General features: G+C 41.9%; 1 protein-coding gene across 1 annotated transcript in view; it reads right to left on the reverse strand.

The window, feature by feature from the left end:
- cdh23 (cadherin-related 23) overlaps positions 1-26,622 on the reverse strand; it is a gene marked incomplete at both ends in the record, with an annotated part of 141,460 nt that overhangs the window by 39,868 nt on the left and 74,970 nt on the right. The window contains 10 exons of the mRNA XM_083987632.1: positions 1,086-1,193; positions 1,407-1,519; positions 2,914-3,030; positions 3,975-4,047; positions 7,893-8,020; positions 8,176-8,281; positions 9,800-10,037; positions 10,642-10,706; positions 21,460-21,618; positions 22,442-22,591. Of these exons, the coding sequence (XP_083843758.1) occupies positions 1,086-1,193; positions 1,407-1,519; positions 2,914-3,030; positions 3,975-4,047; positions 7,893-8,020; positions 8,176-8,281; positions 9,800-10,037; positions 10,642-10,706; positions 21,460-21,618; positions 22,442-22,591 (1,257 nt within the window). The remainder of the gene's footprint in view (positions 1-1,085; positions 1,194-1,406; positions 1,520-2,913; positions 3,031-3,974; positions 4,048-7,892; positions 8,021-8,175; positions 8,282-9,799; positions 10,038-10,641; positions 10,707-21,459; positions 21,619-22,441; positions 22,592-26,622) is intronic.

A 26,622-nucleotide genomic window follows, 5' to 3' on the forward strand; every position in this document is an offset into this window, starting at 1 on the left:
GTGGCGATGGTGGGGCGCTCTGATATTTGAGTGGGCTGATCCTTGCACTGGGCACAGCTACCAAATTCATCGGCTCGCTGGACACCTCCAGGAGGACTCAGCATGTGGCCCCTTGTCACCATGGAAACACTGGCTGGGCCAGGGCTACACTGGGGCCAATTACAGGACTGTAAGCCTGGGTGGTCCATTTTATTGAAAAATGGTCATAGGGGCAACAGTGTCTGTCCACTGAGCACGGAGAGTCACATACAGTATGCATCGCATCACTGGATGCACCATGAATGAACTCAACTGAGGAATGGCTACAAGAGAACAGGAATAAGTGGAAAATGGAGCAACATTTTAGCAGCCCAACACTTCACTTCTCTTTCCTCGCCCTCTCTCCATTCCTCTTTCCTGCTCCGTAAGACGGGTTCTCACTTTCTTCTGTGCCTCGCAGCTGAATAATTTCCTATGCGTATGACTGCAGGCTACATTTTAATTAGCAATCGGACTCCCTTAATTACACTCACTGACGCCTCTTTAATTAATGGACAATCAGGACTTAATTAACAACAACACACTGCCAAAGACACCGGCAGGACAATGAGAGAGTTTGGGGTAGTATTAGAATGTTTACTTTGTGATTACCAGCACGGTAATGATTATTTGTCGATCAATAGGGCAGGTGTACACAACCCTCAATGTGCCCTGTTTGTATGTACAGTACAGTATGCCTTTAGTGATCATCAAGAAAAAAATATCCACTCAGGTGTGTTTTTTTTAAATTAAAAACCACACCTTTTGCCTGATTCAAGTTTGCAATCCCAAAGTAGTCAAATTAAACCACAGCCTAAAATTAATGAATTAAAACTGAAAAAAACAAACAAAAAAAAAACACTCCAAGAAATCTGGACCCTCTTAACATTTGACCAAGTTAATTCCTAATGTGAAAAACATCATAAACATCATACTCGGAACAACTAACAAGTGCCAGACTTATTATTCCAGTGTGTTCATTTGCGTTGTTTCCCAGACCATTTAAATAACCATCTAATTAACTGTCTAAGCTAATCACCAGGTTAAGTTGAGCTACGTGCACTCACAGAGATAACATCCGTGTTTATTGGGCTCATCTCCACTACGTTTGCATGGTATGGCTCATCCCTCCACATTGGTGCATTGTCATTAATGTCCAGGATGGTAATGTTCACCTAATCAAAGTGGGAGAGAGAAAGTGGGAAATAAAGTCAATGATAAACAACTTGTTTATGATCTCACTTATATAAAAGTATGATTTTGCCTTGAATCAAAAAGTCATAGTACAACAGTGGAATATTATTATTATACCCAAAAGGATAAGGAGTTGTAAATTTGTTTTTTTCTGACAGCTGAAGATAGGGTCAGTTGAATGATGAAGTTGTTACCGTAGCGATGCCAGTCTTTTGCTGAGGGCCCACCCCTCCATCCACGGCTCTGACTATTAGGATGTACTCTAACTTCAGTTCACGGTCCAGCAGGGCTGTGGTGGTGATCTCTCCTGAAACACACAGGGAATCAGATCAAAAACATGTTAAAAAAAAAAAATGCACCAACTGGGAGCATCCAAATGATGGGCAGGTGCCATTACAAAGCAGCTTCTCATGTCAGGATGAATTGAGTTAAAAGTCAGAGTGAATCAACTCAGTTTTACAAACAGCCTTTAATGTCTCTGGGCTGAGTGATAGGAACACAATGTAAGGACAACCCAGCCATTATGTGAATATAAACAAAATAGAGAGCTGTAAAAGATAAACATAAAAACGTATTTCGCACACAGATCTAAATAAAGAGATGCTGAACATTTTCATTTCAAGGCAAAGCATTAAAAGTAGGGCTGGGACTCGATTAAAAAAAATAATCAAATTAATCAGAGGCTTTGTAATTAATTAATCGCCATTAATCGCATTTTAATCGCATATAAATATTTGACCTGAGAACAGTGAGAAGCATTTTTTTTCCACATGGATTTAGTATACCATTGAATGACTGAATACATAAGCTTAAGCATTCAAGGTGGTACTTAACCAAGACCAACAGACTAGGGATGCAAATTATCGATTAATTAATTAATCAATATTTGATACATACAGATTAAATGGTCTTTCCTTCCAATACACTATGATGATTACTGTAGTATTTAACTAGGCTACTTAAATCACAGTAGCAGAAACTGATTTGTTGAACTCAGCCTGATGTAAACATTAATAAAACTCAGTAACCAATCACACAGGCAGCTCCATGTTGTCCCTGTGTGATGTTCAGGGACAGGTCAGGACAGTCTGAAGACAGAGCTCTGAGGGTGAAGTCCTATCATAATGAGATGAGATGCACCTGTGACAGTGACAGGTCATAGATATAGCGCTGCAGCTGAGCAATTAGCGCTTTATAGCGCATTTAGCGTGCGCCCGTGTCTGTGTATCTATGTGCAGGCAGAGATCAGAGATGGTGTTTTAAATAACCATGCTAGCGTTTCACCAGCTCTCTTCTCTGCCAGTCAGCCTCTCAAACTGCCGCCTCTCTCGCGTGCGGGCGCACCGCACGTAGACACACGTGAGAGAAAAAAAAAAAAAAATGAAAAAAAATAGAAAAAAAAAAATAATATTTTTTTTTAATAAGTGCGATTAAAATGCGTTAATTTTTTTTAACGCGTTAATTTTTGTGTAGTTAATTAATCGTAATTAATGCGTTAAAGTCCCGGCCCTAATTAAAAGCAAAAATGATCTAAAAGAAAATAGTTTCAGTCAAAATTCAAAATAAAAATCTAAAATCAAGCCTTACTTGTCTGTTATTTATAGAAAATAAAATAAGTGAAATACACTGTACACTTGTACAATAAGGGATACATGCACATGCACACTGCACACACACACACACACACACGCATACACCCACCTGAGCGTGAGTTGAGACGGAACTGAGAGGAGCCCTCCAGGGAGTAGATGAGTGAGGCCTGGCCGAACTCCCGGGAGGCGTCCAAATCAGTAGCATTCACAAGCAGCACAGTTGCCCCTGTAGAGGAGAGGGAGGGATGAAAGGAGTTAGACAGAAAGAAAGTTACAACTCACAGAGTGGGAGAATGAGGGGGAGCGGGGGGTGAACTGAGAGACGGAGTCACGGGGAAAATATGTGAAGTCTAGTAAAGAGGAAAGACAGACAGAGACAAGCTGCAGAGACAGACTGAAATGGCATTCACAGAGCTAATTTCTTCACCGCCCCCATCCACAGCTCAACTGATGGCATGGCAGTGAGTGGGTTTATGGATTAGTGGATTATCAGCTTGTTTGGCACAGCCCATACTTGGCACCGTCCTGATCAATACCCAGGCAGGCATGGGGATGAGAGGCTAGCCAGAGCCGCAGGGCTAGCCCTGAGCTCAGCCTTGTAGCCCAAGCCTTAGGCCCTCAGCTCAGCCGAGCTCGGCCAAGCACTTTAGCCGGTAGTCCTCTAAACCTCAGCCCTGGCCTGAGCTGTGTGCTCCTTCAAATCAGGGCCCGAAACACATAAAGTGGCCAGCGTCCGTCTGCCGGAGCTCAGAGAGAGAAAGGGGCGGTCAAATATCTCATTTCCCTGTAGCGACAGAAACTAATCTATTGTCTGGGATAAAAGAGACTTTTGAATGCATGCATGAGAATGAATATAGCAGCCAGTGATTTTGCCTTGAATAGTCAACACTCTGCATTCTTACTGAGCATTTAAAAACATGATGCAAAATCACAACAAATAAGACAGTAGAGGCCAGACAGCAAATAAGATAAAAGATAAAAAATATGCCCCCAAGAAAGCAAGGCTATTGGTGAATTCACTGATAGCAAGGCCATTCAAGCAAGAGGGAACTCTCCTGTATGTGCTACACACTGAGCTGTTGGGAGCACTGAAGAGCTGTGTTGGTTGCACACACCAGAAAATGTGTTGTAGCAACTAAACTGTAACCCCAAATGTATAAATTGACTCACCAGCAATAATGTTCTCTGGGATTTTGACGATGTAGGACGGCTTGCTGAACTCTGGTGGGTTGTCATTTTCATCCTGGAGGTATAAACATCAACAACTGCTCAAATCAAATGGGCTAAACAATGTGAAAATGCAAATGATGCTTTGAAAACCAAACTAAAAAGGGTTTGAAGCTGTCAACACACATTAGCAGTGAAATTAACATATGTGGGAATTAAAAGATTGAGGAGGAAATGTTTTACATAGTAAAACACCATATCTAGACAGTTTATTCAACAGTAAATGCAATTAGATAAACTAAGTAACTAGTGTAGACTACTAGGATCACACAAAAGCTGAATGATAGACAAGGAAACCATTCCAAACATTATTATTTATGGAATCCCCTCAAACAAAGGGTGATCAAGACCTGTAATTTGACAGCCAGTGAATGGCGGCAACGTGGAACAGCATCCACTGTCATGTGGACTTCCCCAGAGCATTTAGATTTCTCACAACCTCCCACTCATTGAATTAGACTCCATTTCACACCAACGCATCCAGTTGTGTGGCTATTTGCAGAGAGGCTCCCTACTGTTTGAGCTGCTGAGAAATGTTAACACTTAAACAACAGTCACTGGCACCATTATCTATCTGGGCTCTGTGTGTTACACTGGCGTGAAGCATTGTGTGTGTGTATTGCTGCCAGTGACTGATAAACCCCTGTGGTGTGAGTCATGACACTGTGGAGGACAGAGAGAGCGATACAGGGACAGAGAGGGAATACTGAATTGTGCACATCTCTCCCTGTTGGATTTTTGCATTCTCGCATTGATCTCTTCATTGTCTTACACAGCATTTCTCCCTCATGTAAAACGTATATAGATATGCTTTCTGGCCTTGCATATCAAAGGATATTCCAGCTGGATTAATCTATTCTATACTGTCATTTCTTCTTTTATGACTAAAAAGTTCCATGTATAATGGATGTCTATCAGGGGAAATGATCTTAGAGCCAGTACATATACTGTTTATGAGCTCTGGTCGCTCATTATACTTTTACTGTTGTATTTATAGGATGGTATAGTATCTTAGCAAAGATCAACATTCATGTATACTATTTCAAAGTTAACAGAAAAAAACAAGGGAGCGGACAAAATCATTGAAAGGATTACATGACATGATCTGCTACAGAGGTTGTTCACCATATCACAGAGGGTTTAGATTAGTTTTCTCATCTATAGTTCAAACTATACTATCCGTGTGTTACAACTTTTATTGTATAGACAATACATCATTTCTGTAAAGGAAATTATTTGTGATCTATTGTGAGCAAGTCTGAAAGCAAGACTTGCCTAACTACTTTTGTTTTAAACATTTGACCACAAAATACTCTAGGGGGATGCGACACATTATCACAAATAGAGATAAGACCATACTGTGCTAATGCTGCACTGTAGAAAGGCAAAAAGCTGTGGTTGATCATGTACCAAATGGTAGTTTAAATTCCTCATTGTGTATCCAAACAAGACAAAATCTATTATGTGACTTCTTATGCGTATCATGTCATGTCACATTTTAAATCAATGATAATTCAGACATTAATATGGAAAAACATATTAAAGGTAACACATTCAATAAAATCACCCATGTAACAGTGCATCATATCATGACATGGTATTTTATACACGAGAAAAAAGATTTACAGAAGAGAGGTCAAAATTAAAAGCAACAGAAACAGCAGCAAGTCTTTAGTATTTAAAATCAGCTCTGAACCGCTGTCTTCTCCCTCTGTCTATGTGTGCAGATGGCTGTGACTTTTTTCACTGCCTTAAAATAAGACATTTAGCGATAAGACTGACGAAAGCAACTGAACTGGAAGCTCAGATAGCTGCACAGTCTGTGATAAAAATGCAAACAAAGCTGCAGTCAGACATGGATCAGAAGATACTCATAATAACATAAAACAATGAAACGCAATATGGAAGTTAAGCCAGAGACATGTGAAACAATCTAGCGTGAGCAGCCTGACACCTGTCACACAACGGATCAGCATTTAAACAAATGAAAGACAACTTTGTCTTTCCTCAGAATATCTGATGTAGCAGCTCCACAAGTTCCTCTGGGGGCACAAGTCTAAGGCCCGAAAGTTTTTCAGAGTCACATCTGAGATCATGCCTTTGAACGTGGGGAGACTGTAAGCATTGTGTCACAGGGTGTGTCTGTCTGCTGCGGCACCAAGAGAGTCATTAGATTCTTTCAGAAAAAACACCCGACTGTGAGGCTTTATATAAAAGTCTTGAATTAGAAAAAAATTCAGGTAGGAGGAAAATAGTTATCAAGAAACACATTTTTTTTAAACTTTTTAAGGCCCTGCTTTGGAAGCAAAAAACAAACACTGTTACTGTTAATTGGGACGGTTCAAAGGATTTTTACACACTGACAGTGAAGACAAGACTCTTCTGTAGCAGTGTACCGTATAAATATTTGGTATCTTTAATTACGGTATTGACAATAAATAGAAACACAAAAGGCATGGACAACAGAAAGCTGCAACGTACTCCAGTAAACATGAAGGAGACTCTATTACACAGCAAGCTGGAGATGATTATGAGGGATCAATTCATGTCCTGGACTGTGTTCGTTTTTATGCTTATTACCAGCACCTTCCCCTCTGTGTGTGTGTGTGTGTGTGTGTGTGGTGGTTTTGTCTAATTTGGCAGATGTTGATTTGTCTGTGGACAGATTTTGTCACTGTAACAGTGTCAGCTGTGCAAAACGCAGTCATGAAACTTTACGAGTGTGTGGTTGACATCAGGATGAAGGTCGTGTTTGAAGATAGCTGGCTCTGTAATGTTGTGATAATGTAGTAATGAGTACTGAGTGCCCATAGGTTGTAATACCAACATCAAGGCTGTCGCAGCTGGCGTTCTATTTATTAAAGATGAATTCACATTTATTAAAAACATTTTATTCTACAATGCTTTTCAGTGCATGCATTTCATTAAAGGTTGAGAGTCTTGGTGAACAACATTTATACACTATACACACTCTCTAAAAGAGCCAATTCTACTGACTTAAAGAAGGGTTCATCTAATCTGAGATACTAGTAGGCTAATAGTGAGTATCATAATATATATCCATACATACACAAGACCATGTATGTATAAAAACATGGTTGTTCATGTTTCTATAATGCTTGCAGCCTCCCGAGGCTGAACAGGACAAAAAAAACAAAAAAACAGACAAGCTCTACTGGTTTTGGGATTTGGTCAGATTGTCCTGACCTCAGTGACCTCTGTGAAAGAGATGGAGTTAAACTGGACTGACTGACCTCTGACTCTGAAACTGTTTTTGTTTCTGAGAACACTTATCCAACCCTCTGATCCATATCAGTGACATTAAACATCAAATAACATCTACTAGTGGATTTATATCAATAAAACGACACAACACTGGAGTGGTTTGCCTTAGAGGGAAAACTTGTCTTCCTCTTAGTGATACTGTGAAATCAATATGAACCTCATCATTTTTTCCAGATAAAGCAGGACCTCTGAATATTTACGATATGTACTAAATCGATCACCAGTGGTGATATAATTTCATTCATCTTTTATTTGTTTCCATTCTTGCCTTTGTTGTGATAGTACAGTAGGGAGAGACAGGGCAATCGGAGAAAGAAAGGGGGGTTGATACAAAGTCAAGGGCTGTAGGTTGGAGTCATATCCATGGTTGCTGCAGTTAGGACACAGACAACATAATATGCACACTACAAGGTGAGCCATATGATTGTAAACTTTACACCTAACACCACATGCGGTCAACAAAAGTTGGTCTTGTTTAATATTTTATTCTGTTTAAGATGTGATCAATCATCAAAGCAGTGTCTTAAGTGTGTATATATGTCTGAGCCCATGTGTAAGTCGCGGTGTTGTACTTACAATAACCTCCACTGTGACAGTGACGGTGCTGTTCAGGGCTGGGTTTCCACCGTCTTTGGCCATTACTGTCAGGTAGATCATCCCTCTGGGAACCTGCTCATAGTCCAGAGGCCTGGTCACGCTGATCACTGGGGAGCAAGGGACACACATGGAGAAAGGTGGAGTGGATTTTGTGACCTACAGTGACATCACAGCTCAGTTAAGTTTTAGGTCAAATAGCAAACAACTAAAACATGAAATCGTATCAAAGCTTGTGGCGTCATGCTCCTGGAGGTGAGTGTACCTGCGTAGCCCTCCACCATGACAATGCTGAAGAAGCTGAGGAAGGCTGTGGCTGAAGTGATGGTGTATGTCAGGAAGTTGTTGGGAGGAGAATCCTCATCCGTAGCCTGTGGGTGGGCAGACAGGGGTGGGAGAGTGGAGGATGGTGGTTCCTTTAGCATATGCCTCAGTGACAGTCAACAGTCCACAGAGGGAGGAAGTTTTGAGTGAGTAGCACAAGAAAACATGCAAGGTGACAGGACAGATGCTGCAGTAGACAGTGCTTTAGTGCATATATATGTGTATTATTCCACAGCATGGGTGCGTGTGTGTCTTGTGCATGTGTGCAGCCAGGAAGCTGTCAGTCAGGGATGGCATATTATTGGACAGATTAAGGTTGATTCTGGCTATTAGTGACGCAGACGTCAATACTAGATGAACACCAACCGAGCCAAGACAAGCCAAGCAGGCAGAGGACAGATGAAACCAGACTTTGCGGGGCTAATCCAAAACAACAATGATGACACCCCCTCATTATTCTTGAGTTGGCAGGAACTTAAACACAAGTCCTCCGGCTGTGAGGAGAGTCTACTGGGCCTCACTGGCATCATTAGAGGCTGGACAGGTTGTCAGAAACACTTACTTATATCTCTCTATAACACGCATATGTCTACTCTTTGATTTAATGCCAAAATATGTTGAGTAAGCAATACCTTTCTTCCCCCACAGCCCAGTAAGCTGTGTTTTTTTTTTATCTTCCAGACTTCTTCCTATATCACGTTTCGACAAACACTTTCATATTAGATTGTCATTTACCACTCAAAGGTAGGAAAAGTTAGAGGGGCAGAAAATCAAATAGACAAGCAGCAAAGGAAGTAAAGGAATAAGAAGTGTGGAGAAATTGGGGGAAAAAAAGGTTTAGCTGTTAGAAAGCATAAGTACTGTAGGAGGCACACACCTCCCAGGCATTGTTTGGGAAAAGAAAGAAGCAAACAGCTGAAAAGCCTCTCTCTGCTTTGTCTCTAAACACATCCTCTCCTTCTGTCTATTTCAGCCTTTTTCCTCCTTCACTGCCTGTTTTCCCCGAGTAGCGCGTGCGTAGGTGTGTGTGTATTTTAGGTTCCAGGGCATATCGCTGACATACAGAATTGTGTGACTGGCTTAATATCAGCAGCGTTTAAAGTTAGCTCAGACTAATCAAACACGGGGAGCCAAGCATTGAGCCCGGTCCTCTGCTCAGCTGCCACGGCGTGAACGCGAGCCACCACGGTGCACTGGGCCAGGGTCAGTCACAGCTGTACCTACTGCCACAAGGGACATTGTAGCATTTCTCTCCAGAGCTCAATCAAAGGAAACGCTGAGCCATTAGTTACCATTGTGCCGGTGTACCTCTGCCTCTCGTGTGGCAGTGACTGATGACCAACACACCAGGGCAACCTGTTCTCCGCACAAACACACCGCCGCATGATTATAGTCAAACAGAGGGGGAAGGGACCAAAGAGGAGGAGGGCAGCGCAACCAAAGGCTGTGGTGTATGAGTCATGATGAGATCCTCTGTGGAAGGTGTAGTTTGTTCGTTATCGATCACTCTGAAATCGATCAACTTCCTCTAAAGGAATGTGCGTGTTTTTAAAGTCACGTCTCACCCTGACTCGCGCCACCGGCTGGACCGCCTGTTCGTTCTCTCTCAGCGAGCCCACGTACGCCTCCTTCTGGAAGAGCGGCACGTTGTCGTTGACGTCCAACACGTTCACGCGGATCCTCCCCGTCGTCTCCTCGCCACCGCCGTCCCTCGCCAGCACGGTCAGTGTGAAACGCCGCATCAACTCATAGTCCAGACTGGCCCGCAGGGTGACCCAGCCTGTCTCATCATCCAATGAAAACCTAGGGGAGAGAAAGAAAGAAAAAGAAAAAAGTGAAATTAAAGTCAGTTTATTGTGACATCATTTTCTCATTATAAAAATGTATTTCAGTTTGTGTGTTAATACATTATATCATTGTATTAAAGATTAATGCTGTAAGAGGGAAATCATTAACAATCCATAGGCATCAGAGAAAAAAAGAGAGAGGGTTTGGCTGGTTTTTACTGTTGAGTTTTTGGCACTTCTTTTATCTGCTAATAAAATGTGCTGAATAGTAAATAGTTTCTTATAGAGACTTTATAAAAGCCTTACTATAGTGCATCAAATGATGAGTGTTCAGAATCCTTCTAGTTAAATTCAACTAATGACAAAATAAACCGAACAGAAACACTTGGTTAATGTGAGTGTGTGTTTTTCCGGGTCTGTGAGTGTGTGTATTTGTGGCCTGAAGGGAGCAGATGTAAAGAAAAGTGCCAGATATCGTTGTAGCTCAGCTGTCTCTGGCGAGGCCGCGCGGCACAAACAGTGCAGAACAACCACAAGTGGCCAGATACATGAAAAATGGATGCGGCTGTATGTTTGTGTGAACTGTTCAGAGCGAGTATGCCTGTGAAACTGGATCTTACTGATCTGGCTCGTCGCTGAAGTAGTAACGGACAACCCCAAATGTCCCTGCGTCTCCGTCTGTAGCCTGTAGAGAAGATGAGAAGGGAGAACAAGTTAATTATCAAAATCACATTTATTTTCTTATAAAGTTTTATAGCACATTCAGCTTCTGTTGACCATCGGTGCTGCTTTTCCTCCTCGCTTTCTTTTCTTTTCACTTCACCTGTTAAACTTTCTCTTTGTTCTCCTTCAGGATTAATATGCAAATGTATTTCATGAAGGGGGCAAATAATACGCTGAACTCTTCAATCAAGTCGTCGCTCTTAAGTGCGTGATTAAGTGTTGTCGTCTTTTTCAAATGCTATTGTGAAGACTGACGTGAGGGAAGTTCATGCTGTACTGATAGTCACCACGGGCACGGAGTGGCAGCGACAAAGTGCTGTGACTTGGTTCACAATGAGCGGAATGAAACTGTGATTTAGCGACAATTATCGGTAACAAAAGTTTCTTTCCTTTTGTGTTCATGGAACTGTTATATTCCTCTTTTGTGTGTGTGCCTGCGTGAGGTTAACAACACTATATCTTCTGACATGATGCATAAAATAATCTGTCATGTCTGAGTTTTGCATTTCCTAAGTTTCTCACTCCAACAGCTGCATATGGATGTATGACTTGATGATAAAACATGCAAGCCACGCTTCACTCTCCAGAGGTGTTGACTGGATTAAGTCAGATGGGAGAACTGATACATTTTCCTCACCCACATGACCTGCTGCTGCCTTAAACGCAGCAGCAACTGCCGTCATATGTTTTGCAGATAAAAGGGGTGTCAAACAAATGCCACATAAAGAACAACACTTTCAGGAATCTTGGGCTTTATGAAATGCCACATTAACGCGATCCGTCTTTGTAAACACATGCGTGCCCGTGTGCGCACACATACTGGCGTGTACACATGGGGTGTTGTGCTGGCGCTGATGGATCGCGGCTGGAGAGGCTGTTGTAATAGAGTTTCACTCCAGTGGCTCTGCAGTCAGTTGAAGGGCCAAACGTGTCTGCAGTCTGCTCTGTCAGCCACGCTGCCGGTCACTGTGATTCAGCCATGCCCTGATACCAACCTCACTTTGTGTCCATGTGGTTGAAACACACATTTGAAAATATACGGGAGAAATCTGCATTATAATGTGTTGAAAAATATCTGCTTTTGCATTTGTAATTGTGTGTGAGGCTGTATGCAAAGAGAATAGATCAGAATATGTTCCATTTAGTACTGAACTGCAATTTTTTGGTTGATATGTGTGTGCATTTAAGTGTGTTAGGGAATATCTATGCCTTCTAAATCGGATGCATTTATGGATACGTGTGTGTGTGTGTGTGTTGCTTCTCACAGATGGAACAACGGCTGCAGCTATCAATGTGTTTTTTTCCCCCCTGTCTAAAAATTACACCATGCTGTTTAGCTCAAGCCTGTAATTTCACACAGAGCCTCCACCACATCGTCCTGGACGGTGAATCAATGTTTCTTTTTAATGTCCAAATGGCCCTCGCTTTGTTGTCAAATGCACTGAAGCACATCCTGCTCAATGAGCACAGAGCAGGACACTAAATACTTGTGACTCCAGTCAGGTTCTTTTATTAACCCTTTTCATCTACCGTGTCTCCATGACCTCATCATTTAATGCCACTCAACTCTCATTCCCTTCACTCTTTTGCATTCTAACCGATCCCTCCCTCATCCCCCTACTCCTCCTACTCTTCCTCCTTTATCTTTGCCTTTTTCCCTCTCTCTTTACCTCTCTTTCCTCTCTGCAACCTGAGCTCCGCCTCCGTTTCTACTGTCTCCACTGTCTCCACTCTCCTCTACATATCTCCCTTGGCACACTCTTCCCCCTTGACGCCTCTTTCCCTCCTTTGCTCCCTCTCTCCCAGGTGACTGACAGGCCCATAAGTGCTCCAATGATAGTGGTGGGGGTGTTAGCGTGACAGCTATCGAGGCAGTGACAGGAGCCAGGCTCAGCCTGGGAGCTAATACTGCCTCTGCCTCCATGGCCAAGCCCCTCTTGCCACGACGGCGAGGGGAGAGAGAGAGAGAGCCAGAGAAAAAGAGGAATAAAGAGAGAAAGACGATAGCCATCTCCCTCCCCACCCCCCCAAGAATCATTCACCGACTCACTCCCTTCCTTTCTCCAGCCAAACAATCACCATGACAGTGCGGCACAGTCACTTTGCCAACTGCTTGCCAAAGACTTTCAACTTTAGACACAGAAGGCCCCGCAGCAGATGGACGGTCGAGATTGGTCAGGGATTTGCTGTAATTTAACATCATGGGGCCGGATTCCTTGACACCAGGGTACTGTACATGTGCCCCCGTCACCATGGCAGCTTAAACTTTTTTTGGTTGGGGACTTGGAAGTGTTGGAGCAGTTGGTGAGGTGGGTGAGCAGAGAGGGAGAATGTGTATGCGACTTAATGAGGAGAGAAATGACATGGAAATAAAGCTGGGCAATGTGCCTAACTAATGTGCCTTACAACCTCTCTTACAATAACAATAAATATTTAAAGTACATAAATGAGCCAGAGCCATAAATAGTTTACACTCCAAATAAGCAAAACTAATGCATTCATAAAACAACACTTTTTATGGACTCTCCAAAACACCTGGAAAGATACAGGGATCAAAAGAAGTATATGGAGGGTGCACTTTGCTGTGAGTGCTTGCTATTGACCAAGATTGTATGAAACCATTTTAGCTGATTATCTGTTCTCTGACTGTCAAGACACCCAGAGATGAGATAATGGCAATGTGTATTGTAGATAATACGAGGCCCAGACTGCAGCGGTGAAAAGCTCCCATGTGCTAAACAGCAGAGCACCGAGGTACCAGAGTTAGTGTTCTGATCAAAATCCAAACTAAGTTGTTAAGGAGTTTCTGCACAAAGAGTCAGTGCACTGCTGATTGCCAATATAAACTCTGCAAACCCTAGGGACCTCAGGCAGTAACTACAAAAGAGAAATTAGTTCTCAGTTGACCAGTTTGGTTAAATGATGTGTTTCTTCCCATCAGAGAGGAGAAGCCGGCAGGCAAACACAACTGTGTGTGTGTGGTATTGATGTGGCTATACCTGTGTACCGGTGCGCTCATTTGTGTGTCTGCATGCCTGTTAATGCAAGTGTGACTGAATATGTCTGCTGATTGGATGCATGTACTGAGGTGTTTGTGTATGCAAAGCATACAGCGTGAATGTGTGGGTGCATATGTTTGCGTGCGTGTGGAAGGGATACTCATGGACAGAGATGCACAATGTTTCCAGGTTCATTCTTGAGGTATATAAATATGCACCCCAACCACTTACAGTATAAACCCCCATTATCACACTCAATTGAGAAAGAGAAAGCAGAAATGAGAACTTCCCCTCACTGGTGACAGGAAGACAGGGGGTAGTGTGTGTGTGTGTGTGTGTGTGTGTGTGTGTGTGTGTGTGTGTGTGTGTGTGTGTGTGTGTGTGTGTGTGTGTGTGTGTGTGTGTGTGTGTGTGTTGTTAGGCTAGGGTTGAGTTGAGAGGGTACAGGAGCAGATTATCAGCCCAGCTATCTTGTGGACAGCGAGGGGGGGTTAAAGCTGCACAGGCTTTTCTATCTGGAGTGAGCTGGAATTTGAATTGATTGGCTCCTAAAATTGCTTTTTCTGCAGGAGCTTTGAGAGGCACAGAAAAGGAAACCAATTACTGGCTGTCAAAGCCTGCTGTCAAAATAGAGATGACCCTCAATCCAAACACAGACAACCTCCTGTGTCTTAGTGTTTCACACCTAAACACAACCACCTGGAATATATAATAAACACACATCCACCAGAGTGAAGATGTCCAGTTTCTGACAATCATTGTGGGAGAGAGAATGATGAGGAGACGGTTGTCAGGTTATCTTTATCAGCTCTGGTTAGCTCCACTCATACGTGCTCTTTTAAAGGCTCCGTGTCTCTCTCTTTCACATTTTCAGTGGCCACAACCAGTCACAGATCAAGGCTTCCCAATGCCATGCAAAGAACAGATACATCTGCACCCTTTCATGCTAACGCTGCATATTGTGCTGTCTGTGATTCGGAAGCACAGAGCTGAACATCAAGTATGTCATACAGTATATTTCACAACATGCTGTATGCATTTGTGTATTTTCGCAGCACTTCATATCAGCAGAATTAAGTGTCTCTTGATCAGCAGTATGGGAGTTTGCTGCTGTTACTGAACTCACAGACACCATGGGAAATGGACGTTCAATGAGAAACACACCTGTAAATAATTCTCTGCAAATAATGTTCAGTAATAATCCGTAAAAAAAAAATATTCAATGAAAAGATTGTTGTAGATTTAATTACTGGTAAGGGTTCACATCTTTTCAAGTCTACCTTAAAGCAACACTGACATGCCTGCACATTTATAGTTATTGATCACAGTAATGATCGCAGTAATTGTCCCACTTGTCTGGCCACAAAGACACCCACTCCCGAGTCCTGACATTATTTCATTGTATGAGACCACAAACTCAACCCACTGCTCTTGGTCTGTCTGAAGCTTTACAGCTGAGCTTCAGAATGCAGTATTACACCGAACTGTGGATTTCGCCTCTTCCATTGGGCTTCTCCTTAAGTAAAATGGATTTAACTGATCATGCACTTAGCTTTGAAAAATTGCTCCAAAATGTGTTGGGGAGGACAAGAGTCACGGAACAACTAAAGACTGAAAGGAGGAGGTGCTGGGAACATGACCTTAAGTAGCTTTTTTGTTTCTTATGGCGCTGGTCTTCCCTCTGCTCTCATTGACCGTCTCGGTCTCTGTTTCTATGAACACAAATTGCCATGGGACTGTGCAGAGCCTGTTTGTACTTCTGATCAATATGACATAGCAGGACTCAGAGCGGAGCAGCAGCCTGGAAAATGCACTGAAACTCCGATGCCACACTTGGGTTTTCCCCCCCGAGATGTGTCCAATTAATGATCGTACATCATGAGCAGCCTCTCGCGGAGCGCTCCTGTGACTAAACTAATGCGGGTGAATTTATATATGTTCTATATCGAACACATACATGTGCAGCTAAAGGTGCGTGAAATGATGCGAAACCTCAAAACCTCGTCAGGGGAGGGGGGAAAAATCCCTCACCTACCTGGATCAAACAAGGACCCAGTCACATCTCTTGCCAGTCCCCCAGCTGTGACCTAGAGCACCTGCAGGGGTTGATGGGAGCTGTGTGTGTTTTTACTGCGGACACTTTAGCATAATGGTGTTGGCGAATGTATGTTTATGACTACTTTATTTCTCTAAACCATTAACAAGCAGGTGGGGGTGCTCACAGCGACTGCTGCCCGCCGACAGGATTGAACAGGCTGTTTCGATTATCTCCTGACCACCCAGATAACAGCCAGGCAGAGGGAGAGCAGGAGAGAGAGAGAGGAACAACACTTTTTAACAATGTGTACCTTTGTACGAGAGGAGTTCAATAAAGTGGAGTGGATGTCTTTACAGCACACCGTGACAGCTTGCAAGATAAATTCTACAGTTTGCATGCGTGCACAGCCGCGTTATAATTATTCCATGCACATGTGAAACACTTGGAAAAAACAGCTGCTACCTTTGGAATAGTAAGAAAAGAGGTGGAGAGAGAGACGGAGAGAGGGGTGTATTGTGGGCATAATCTGGAGATAGTTTGAGCTGCCAGTGAAAAGACTTAATGCAGAGCTCTGTGGCTGGCAGCTTCACTCTGCCAACAGGCCTCGGTCCTCCCCCTCTGTTTCCTGTCTCTCTCTCTGCCTCTGTCCTCAGTGATGAAGAAATGAGATTAGCACAAGCGCAGGAAGGATGGAGAAAATGATAAAGAGTAAAGAGTGCAATACATCCAGTCACTGAATATAAGGGAGAGGACAAAGCAAGTATGTGTGGATGTATATGCTATCTATTGTATGGTAAGGTGTTCAGGGATGTAAAGAAATAAACCAATAAACATTTTTTAGTTCCAGCTTCTCAATTATGACGATTTTAGATTTTATATCAATGTAAATTGACCATCTCGTTTTGAGAACAAATTTTTTTATAGACTACAGATTCATCAAGTCACTGAAAAAAATGTTTTCAAATTGAGCAATACGGAAAATAATTATTAGTTGAAGTTAGTTAGTTGTTTAATCTGTAATTGTGAGAAACCTTTTGACCATTCACTGCTGCAACACAGTGATAAAGAGCATTTTATAAAATCAGTCTCACCTGAAAGAGAAAGATAAACAGATGGACAAAATCTGACAGTAAACAAACCTTGGGAAAGTTCAGACTTCAGTCCCAGGTCCCACCGATTTATCCTCTACCCAACACAACCTTTCACATCCCGTCTCACAATGTCACAACATCCTTGATAAATGCCCCATTATTAGCAGTGACTCCATGTCAGCTATCACTAGCAGGAGAGCCAGGCCTCACCCCTTTTATTAGAATAATGAATTATAATTAGTGCTGTGACTATTACCCCATAAAGGCCTGTCTAAACAGAGGTGGTAGAGAAACATCTTCCGCTCTGCAATTTATAACCTTCTGCTGGAAGGATTTATCCCTGTGGCTTCACCCTCAAACATACGGCATCTGCACAGAGACTGTAAAACACACAGCACGGCACTGGTAGAAGGCGTAGACCCACCCAGGAACAACACTGAATCTGATCTACTTCATAGAAGTAAGACTAGCAAAGAAAAGTAAGGTAATCTGTCCTTCTATATGCATGTTAGACCTGCACAACATACGTATCCTCTGAGGGACTGGTGCGTAGACAGAGCTAGACATAGTGTAATCCAAGCAGAAACAGACAGGGAAACACGCAGTGAATCAATGCAACACCTGAAAACCATTAGCAATCTAATGGTAAAACGGAGACAGGGGGAAAAAACAACAATAACCGAGGGCATACAATAAATAAGAAATGAAAGAAGGCAAATTTTCTGAAACCCAAAGAGAGAAGATCAGGGCGATTCCGCTGATACGAGCAGCTGCTGGTGTCTAAAGTCTCCAGGGTAAGGAAGAGACAGAAACAGAGAGAAGGGAGAAAAGGACCCAGACAAAAGAGTAAATCACAATAAATATTTATAATGATAAGTAATGCTGCAGACCATAAATATTAAACAGCCACTGCCTCTGTGTGCATGTGTATGTGTGTGTACTCGTATGTTAAGCGTACGTATCCACAGGGATGCAGGAGAGGGCACTGAGTAATGCATTGACTAACATTGTACATAAGCTGCGATCAGATGAGCTATGAATATTAACCTAAACAAAGCATTTCAATTGCATTTTCAGATTGCTTGTTTGGCACTTTTTTAAAAACAACTGGGAACCAACATGCATAATTTCAATTAGCATAAGTATAAAGTATTATATAAACATTATCCAGACCCCACCCTCTTTACATACAAACCACCTCCACCCCACCACTGATAGTGAGGACAACTGCAGTGGCACTTAAATGCTGAGGAAACAGCAATGTCCCAAGCTTTCCAAAGTAAGTGCTTTATTGTGAGAGAAACTATTATCGCTCTCATAAACTTAATTTGATGATTCTCTCTGCTGTTGTTGGTATGATATACAATGGAGTCCACTTACAAGGGTAATTTCCTCATTGAAACTGATGCCATTGTGCCCTAAAATGACCATTTACTAAGACTGTGAAACACTCTCTTTTCACTATGACTCACTTACTTTCCACAGTGAGACTAGTTGATCTCAGTGACTAAAGACTTAATAATACACACATGTGCAACAGTTACAAAAGGTGACCTTCAACACTATCTAAAGGAACAGATTGACATTTTGGGAGAGGTGTTTAATTTCTTTCTTCCTAAGAGCTAAAGGAGTAGATTGATATCACTCAGCACGCTAAGACTGAAGCAAGAGCAGGTATAGAAGACTGGAAGCTGTGGGAAACAGCTGGCTTGGCTCTGTCCAGATGTGTAAAGAAATCATCCTACTGTACCTGTACTTCTTAAGCTCACCCATCAAGTCAAAACGTAAAAAAACAACAACAAACAAACAAAAAAACACAGGAGGTTTTGCTTTAGCTATTTCTCAAAGATACAGTATAAGAAAGCACATTTTTGAGCTGTTCACATCTAGTTACAGTGTTAATGCACAGACATGAGTGTGATGACAGTGGTGACAGCTCTCAGCAAGAATGCAAATGAGTGAATGAGTGTATTTTCCAAACTGTCTAACTGTTCCTGTAATGAATTTGTATTTGTGTGTGTATGTGTGTGTGTGTGTAGGGCCGGCCACAGCACCTTGAGAGACTAAGAATGAAGGAGTTGTCCTCCCTTTTGGTACTAAAACATAATTTGGCCACCATCTGTTGCACCTCACAGCCATCTGACAGAGCACTGAGAGGCTGGTCTCAGCCTAACAATCTGCTTATATTGTATCGCCTTGAGATGTTCTCTGCACTTACACAAGCAGACAGGTTAAACTGCTTTAAGAGACTGACTGGACTGCGACAGGTACAGAATGTATTCGGAAAATAAAAAGGTTCCCACAATTTGAACAAATCAAATGCAAAGGTACAGACTACAGAGAGCTGTAAGTACAGAATAAAATGAACTTGGTCTAAGTAGAAATGTAATGATAGTCTTCTAATAACGGAACAAGTTCTTAGGGGCGTTGCACCTACATTTTTATCACACTTCAACTTGACGTGCTTTACAGTTTGCAAAAGACATAATTTGTCCTTCACAGCGAGGCGACTGACATGTTAACTTATTATTTCACCTGATTGTGGCTCACAGGACTAGGTTGAAGTGCTCCAGCTCACTGAATGTGATCAAGCCTTGTTTTAAATTTATACACTCTATGCTATAATTTTTACAGTACACTGATCAGACTGACATAACTCCTTTTATAATTTCTCCACCTCCACTCCCACTCCTGCCAGAAAGATGTTAAGCAAAACTCCAACAATCTGATGGAATAACTTCTTTCTTTGCATTACTACAGATTTCCTACAGTAACTTGTTTTAAACAACAGACGGATGGGATGTCCATCCCAAAATAAAATGCTCATTGTTCACACAAACACGATTGAAGCGTCTGTGGCTTGTTTGATCAGACTGCAGCATATAAATAAACAGTCTCAGCCATTGTCATTGGATTACAAATATTGTAATTTAGTGTCTGAATTACTAATAAATCAATTTATGACAGACCCACATAGGTAAACAAGCCCATGCAAACACATTAGTAAATATACACATAGACCACACTTAGGAAGAAAATGATAATCCTATGGGATAACAAATGGAAAAAAGCCCAAACAACAATTTAGTCTTGTTTTAGCCATGTGCTGACCTTGCGGGTTTTCAGGAATATTATGGTCTATCTACTGTGTGTGTGTGTGTTTCTCAGCCTCAGTGCCAAACAAGCTGAGTGTGGGAAACATCTGTTTAATCTGTATGTGTATTTTGTCTCTAGTGGCATCTCAGAGGGCTTGTGTGTGTGCATGTATGTGTGTGTGTGTGTGCAGGTCAGAGTATCCAAACCCTCATCTAACAGTGTATAATATACGGGTGCTGCCATCCATGCCAGTGCAGTCCTCAACGAGAGTCACATCTCATTCTATTTACAGCCTATGCACTCTCCACAGCCGGCATCAGGATTCTACGGTGGGCTGCATGCTCCAACATCAGCCAGAGTTATCGGGTATTAGACTGCCCTGAAATCTCCATTTCATGAGCAACCCTGTCTATAAACACTATTGATTTTCACACTGTGCGTGTTGCACTTGTATCTAGTGGATTGTGGGCGTTCTGTCACAGGAATGACTGGTAATGAATAATAATTCAGACTTATGGGGAGATGGGCTGAGATGTTTTTTATGCTCTGGTCAGAGCAGTGACTGCTGGCCAGGACAGTGACCGAGGGTGAGAGCTGCTAAATACTGGGACTCTGAGGAGATGAAATGGCGTGACGACGTGGACACTTCAACTGTAAGAAACTAAGAAACGCCGGGGAGTGGGGGGTGGGCGGGCAATTAATGTAACAGGTCCTGTCATTATATTCAACATCTGTTTTATAAATCCAACATGAAAAGTGAGGAATTTCTTGCTCATCTGATAACAGTTATTAAGTTTAAATCAATATTTCTGTGATATTTCTATAATGACTTGCATTTCTTGCAACTTGCAAATAAGTATATGATAATTCGTATGTGAACTATGAGCACTGGCTTTGAGGGTATTCAGCTGAATCCTTTATTCTAAACTGATAGAACAACAGACTACACAGTAAGCAATTACACCACTGGACTCCAACAACTCGGGCCTTTATGACCATGTTGGAGTTAGTTCACTGTTATGTTGGCAGTAAATATGTATTTCTGCTATTCAGGTAATTCACATCATTATGTTGTCTCAGGATTGTATTTAGGGATGTGCATAAGCTGCCAAGATGGTCATTCAGCATCATACATACACCAGATCACAGTGGTAGCTAACAATCACTCAGAGCTGTAAGTAATTTAGTTTTTCTTTTGTGTTTGTTTGTTTGTGCTTTTGTCTGAGGCAGCCTGGTGTGACTCACCATAAATCATGACTCATATGAAAAAGTCTCAAGAGAGCACTGGGTCACATGGGGCAAACACACCAAGATTCATTCCCAATAAAACAAGCCCCATAAAGTTACTAGTGCAAGCCAGGTTTTATTGTAATCTCTTTGGATTCCACTGAAATTTATCTTCAGGAATAAATCACAAGAAGCCACTCTGTGAGTAATTTATCACAGACTCTGCTGTATGGACACTTCACAGTGGTTTTCTAAGACACTTACCAAGATTCGCAACAGTGAAGTACCGGGGGGTGTGTTCTCAAGAAGGCTGATGTTGTACAGTGGTCTGCTGAAGATGGGCCGGTTATCGTTCTCATTGATTAGCTCAATGAAGACTCGGGCAAATCCCACATGGTCAGACATGGACTCATTGGCATATAGCTGAGGAGAGACAACAAGAACTACATTATACACACAAGACTTTAATGTAGCCAAAGTCATTAGAATTCAGTTAATGAAGAAACAGCACATGTTTAACATTGGTTTATTTATACTGAATATTTCACATGATTTATTTGCTATTTTGTCACAGACATTTCTGTTGTAAAAAAAACTGACCTGTTTAAGAATTTGCATTATACACTAACCAGGGCATCCACTGGTTCTGTAAACGGCTCAGGGGGAAATTGAGGTGACAAAATACCAATTTCACTGTTCAAACAGAATGCAGTGTTGAGAAAGTGATCCCCAATCTGACTGAGCCTTGTGTCCAAACAAATAAAAACAAGTTGCAGGAAACATAATGAACCAACATTCAGTCTTGCTGCTTAGAAATCGGGTGAACTCCTCAACTCATTCAAGGTGAGTCTCACAGAAGGACAATGAAGCTGCTCTGTCTCCAATCGCTGACTGCTGGGTCATCAAACCTTTATCATTCTTTGTATCTTTTTACAGAACTCATCTGCTGGATGTTTACAGTGATTAAAACTTGTTCAAGTGGGACTCCTCAAAAGGAATTACACTTCTTTATAAATGTTAGCTACAAAGCTGTGGGTGGTGTTAAGTACTGTATTGTTATTATGTTCTTCCTCCTGGTCCCTGTATATTATTTGATTATTTGTTCCCTCATGCAGTTTTCTCTTGTGCCATATACAGAGGTAGTTCCTATTAGACTCACATAAACTGGAGTGTATCCCAGCATCCAGTCTCATGCTACTGTTCAGCTGCACACTATAAGAACACTGCAAACAAGTTTAAAACTCACAGAGAAGCTGAAACTGCGAATCTGTTCAAAGTCCAGTGGCATGGCCACCCTCATCCTGATGTCGGCACGCCCCTGCACTGCTGTGGGGGAGATGGTGAAGTACTCTGAATTGTTTCCCGTCAGGAACACCTGGAACATGCTGTTCACCCCCTGCCGCCGTAAGGATAAGAAAGTGTCAAATATAGAAAAACAGAGAACAAGGGATGTTGAGAGAGAACAAAGCGGGTATTATGTCAACGACTGCAGTGATAAACGCTGACAATAATACCATGGTATCGTATATCCATTTTCATAATTGATTATTAGACAAACATCAAGATTCATAACAGAGGTTCAGAGATTGCTGTAGGAAAAAAAAATTGAAAATCCGATCTAAAAATCTAATTTGCACCAAAACATTTGAAAAATAACCACAAAAACAATCACATGTCAAGCTTTTGTGTCTCTTGTCAGGTATTATTCACCAACTATGATGGAGAGAAACTTCAGAAAAGTTTTGTGTGTCAAATACACAGTAATTACAGTATCTTTATTAGTATATGCCCATTTCTTTTTTAACATTGTGTCTTTGGTGGTAAATGTTCTCCATCCTGATTCTTCACAACAGCATCAGCTGGGAAACCAATTCTATTCACTCTTATCAGTTGAGAGCAAGATTTTTCATATCTATCTCTGCATCTTTTCACAAGACTTATCTCATCTGTCGATATCTTTCTGTACAGTCACCTAACACTCTATCTGTTCCCTCTCTCTTTATACAGCTGTCTGCCGTGCACAGCTCTGTGTCAGAGGTCAGAGCTCGCTTCAAAGTGGCGCTAACTTCCTGAGAGGTAAGCACACGTGCATACCATCAGACCAGGTGAACATGAGTTCAGTACATTTTGAATGTTGCCTTGGTGACTGAGAAAATCATTAAGCGTGTATCCCTCCTGCTTTGTGTATGTATTTGCTGTTGATGGTGGTTGGGATGCTAAACCTCTGAAAAATTTGTTTCAGGCCCTGTTACACATTTGACCCGAAGAACTGTGCAGTACAGAGAAGGGAAGAAGAGACAAGATAGAAGGAGAAACCACCAAAATGTGTGGTGAAATGGATATGACGAGTTTAGACTGCAAAACAGATATAAGAATCTAATTATAGCTACATGTTCATCTCCTCTCCTCACTTGAATTCTTCTTTATCTCCACCATATAAACCCTACACTGCACTTTCACATCATGTAAATTGCCAAATTGCCATTTGAGTGCAACGTGGAGTAAATCCCCATGCACTGCCCACAGAGCTGAATACAGTATGTCCGACTGGGATGATTACCCCGCTGGTGAAGAAGGTTGAAACCGTGTGCTTTAATCATCATACTGTGTGTTTTATGGGAGGAAAAGAGGAGCTGATGTGATCCCTGATGACAAGCATGACTATCTTTCTCAATGCAGAGACACACATCTGGGTTTGGTCTCTCGCTTCCCACAGTATATGTTGCCAAGAGAATGTTAGATTATGTGAGCACAGAGTCTGATTTAGAAATACTATGAGCTGTATACTGGGTGGGTCTGTATGACGAGGGTACTATTGTTTGATTAGTGGTTATATAAAAATCGGAACAAAAAGAGCACCTATAAACCTCATCTTTATTTTACTTCTCCTTTTCAGACAAATCCCCAAGTGCAAAGGAATGATGGTAAATATAAACCTAGTCAGGGTCAAAATGACATCACAGCTGTGAAATGCCCGTGGCTGTCTTGAGCTGAGAAAACAGTTCTAGATCCATCCTGTCTTCATATATATTGCTGTAGGGCGGCCAATCACGTAGTCATTGTGGCAGACAGAGGAAGATGGGTGGGGTGGTGGATTGGCATTATGCTGGCGGTTGAAATAGCCCCCTTGTTTTTGTTTTCATCTCTCCGAGAACCATTGTGGCTGATGACTCCTATTTAAAAGACCATCCAATATGCAGGGATGTCACCTCAAACTGCCCATAAACGTAATTGCCCGTCCATTTGCCTCTGCCTTTAGAAGCCCCCAATAAAAGCACCCTGTCAGATGCAACTGACACAAAGTTTAGTGACAAGTTCCAGCAGCAAAAGTTTTAAAGATGCTAGCCGAGCAGAAGAGGATATGAAGGCAGCAACAGACACACAGAGAGAGGTAACTACCACTTGTGTCATAGTCTAAGAAATGAAACGTCTGCCTATAATCCTTCACACTCGGAAAAAGTGAGATTACAGCACAGGTGTAGCAGAGTGTGAATGAGTGTGTGTATCGGCACTGACAAGCAGGTTTAAAGGATCAAAACAGCAATAAAAAACTGCCAAGACAAAAAAAAACAAAAAAGCGCCATGTTAAAATGGAGAGTACATGCAGTTTCTATGCCTATAGCAAATGACTGGAGAGAACAGCTTTATTTTGCATTTGTGTGTGAAATTCTATGCATTTTGTTTTGTGACGTGAAGATGAGTTGGACAGTGAGTTTTAACAAATTGACAGGTTGTGAAGAATTGTTTTCCATTGGAGCATCTTTGGTTAGAACAATTTCTAAATGACCAAAGCTACACCCTCGTTTATGGCGAGCGGTCTTAGTTGGTGATGATGTAGAGTTAAGTGACTGGGCGCTGTTTCTAGTCGTGGTAATGTGTTTGGCGCTAACGTACAGAGGGAACATTATCACACGGCAGGTGTCTGGGACAGTCGTCACCACTGCATTCACAGCACTACATGTAACCCTCTCTGCCTCGCCATCCCAACTCACCATCCTTGGAATGAATAAACTTTCTGCTAAATACTCCTGAATATTCCTCCTTCAAGTACTTTATTTCTCTGCTGTCTGCTCTTCTCTCTGCTTAATCCTGCTCCACCAATTATTCAGACTTATTCAGACTGGTTTTGCTTCATTGCGGGCTACTTTCTGTTCACAGTTTTTACTTGGTATTCCTTCTTTCCTCTGTTCGGCTCTCCTTTCCTCTCCATATGTCTGTCTCTCTTTACTCTCCACCTTTTTTCTCTATCCACTTGACTTGCAGTTATCTGTCAAATTCCACCCTGGCGGCTGCTGTGCCTGAATCAATCAGAGTTGACTAGCTTTCGGCTTATCTGCACCCTAGGTGATTGATTTTCCTCGTTAGGTATAATTTGATGCTCTATCCCATCTCTTCCAGAGCAAATTAAATTGTAGTCGAGTCCAATGCGCTGGTGTGAGCGGGCATGTGCACATATGAGAGAGGGAGAGAGTAAGTGAGAGAGAGAGGTAGAATGGCAGAGCAAGCATAAAGTGAAAAAGTGTTTGAGTTTGGTGTGTGCGTTGGTGAATGTGTGTGACTGTGTGTGTCACCACATTAGGTTGATAGATCCAGCTAATGCAAAGTGGCAGACACACTAAAGCATACTAAAGCACACTGTTGTACACTGCTGCTGACAGTGCACACACACACACACACACACACACAGCTGCCATGCATGCAGTTTCATAGACATGGCCAATGTTTTTTCAGCTGTTGCATTTCTAAACAGGATAAATCTAAAGACACAAAGAAGAAGACATCTCACATGAAGCTCTTCTAGTTGTCGTTGTTGAAACATTTTTATCAGATCAAATCAACACATCGACACATCTAGCAAACCTGATGAATCCTTTATTGGAGCCTTGTGTCACGGCCAATTGAAATCCTCCTTTAGTGCCAACATCAGCTTGTTGATTAATAGCAATAACTTCTCTACACTAAAATGTGAGGCTAGTTGATTTTACATACTTAAATTTTGATTAAATTTATGTAATACACTAAGCTCTGCGCTCTAGACCACTAAATTTGGCACACCTTATTTTTCAATACTTGATACAAATACAGAATGTCCTCATTCAAAACTATTACGTTTTTAATGTAAAATGATTTGTGTAATTTGAGAGAACATTTAACTGGAAAATGGGACTTCCACACTAATAACCTTAGAGAACACAGGCCGCCTGGACAGCATTTTAATCAGACAACAACAGAGTTTAACTTCAAGTTACTACATGGCAAGTTGTTTAATGTTAATTAGGGATTGCTGATATGACTTGCCCCTGGCATTCAGCTGCTGGTCGAATGTTTCGTACACTGATCCTTATAAGAAAAGCGAGAAAACAGATTTTACTGTTGGAGTTTAGTGATTCTTATTTTTCAATCCCATATGCAGTGAAACACTACTCT

This window comes from Trachurus trachurus, assembly GCF_905171665.1.
Source record: "Trachurus trachurus genome assembly, chromosome: 15".
In the NCBI taxonomy this organism is placed as follows: Eukaryota; Metazoa; Chordata; class Actinopteri; order Carangiformes; family Carangidae; genus Trachurus; species Trachurus trachurus.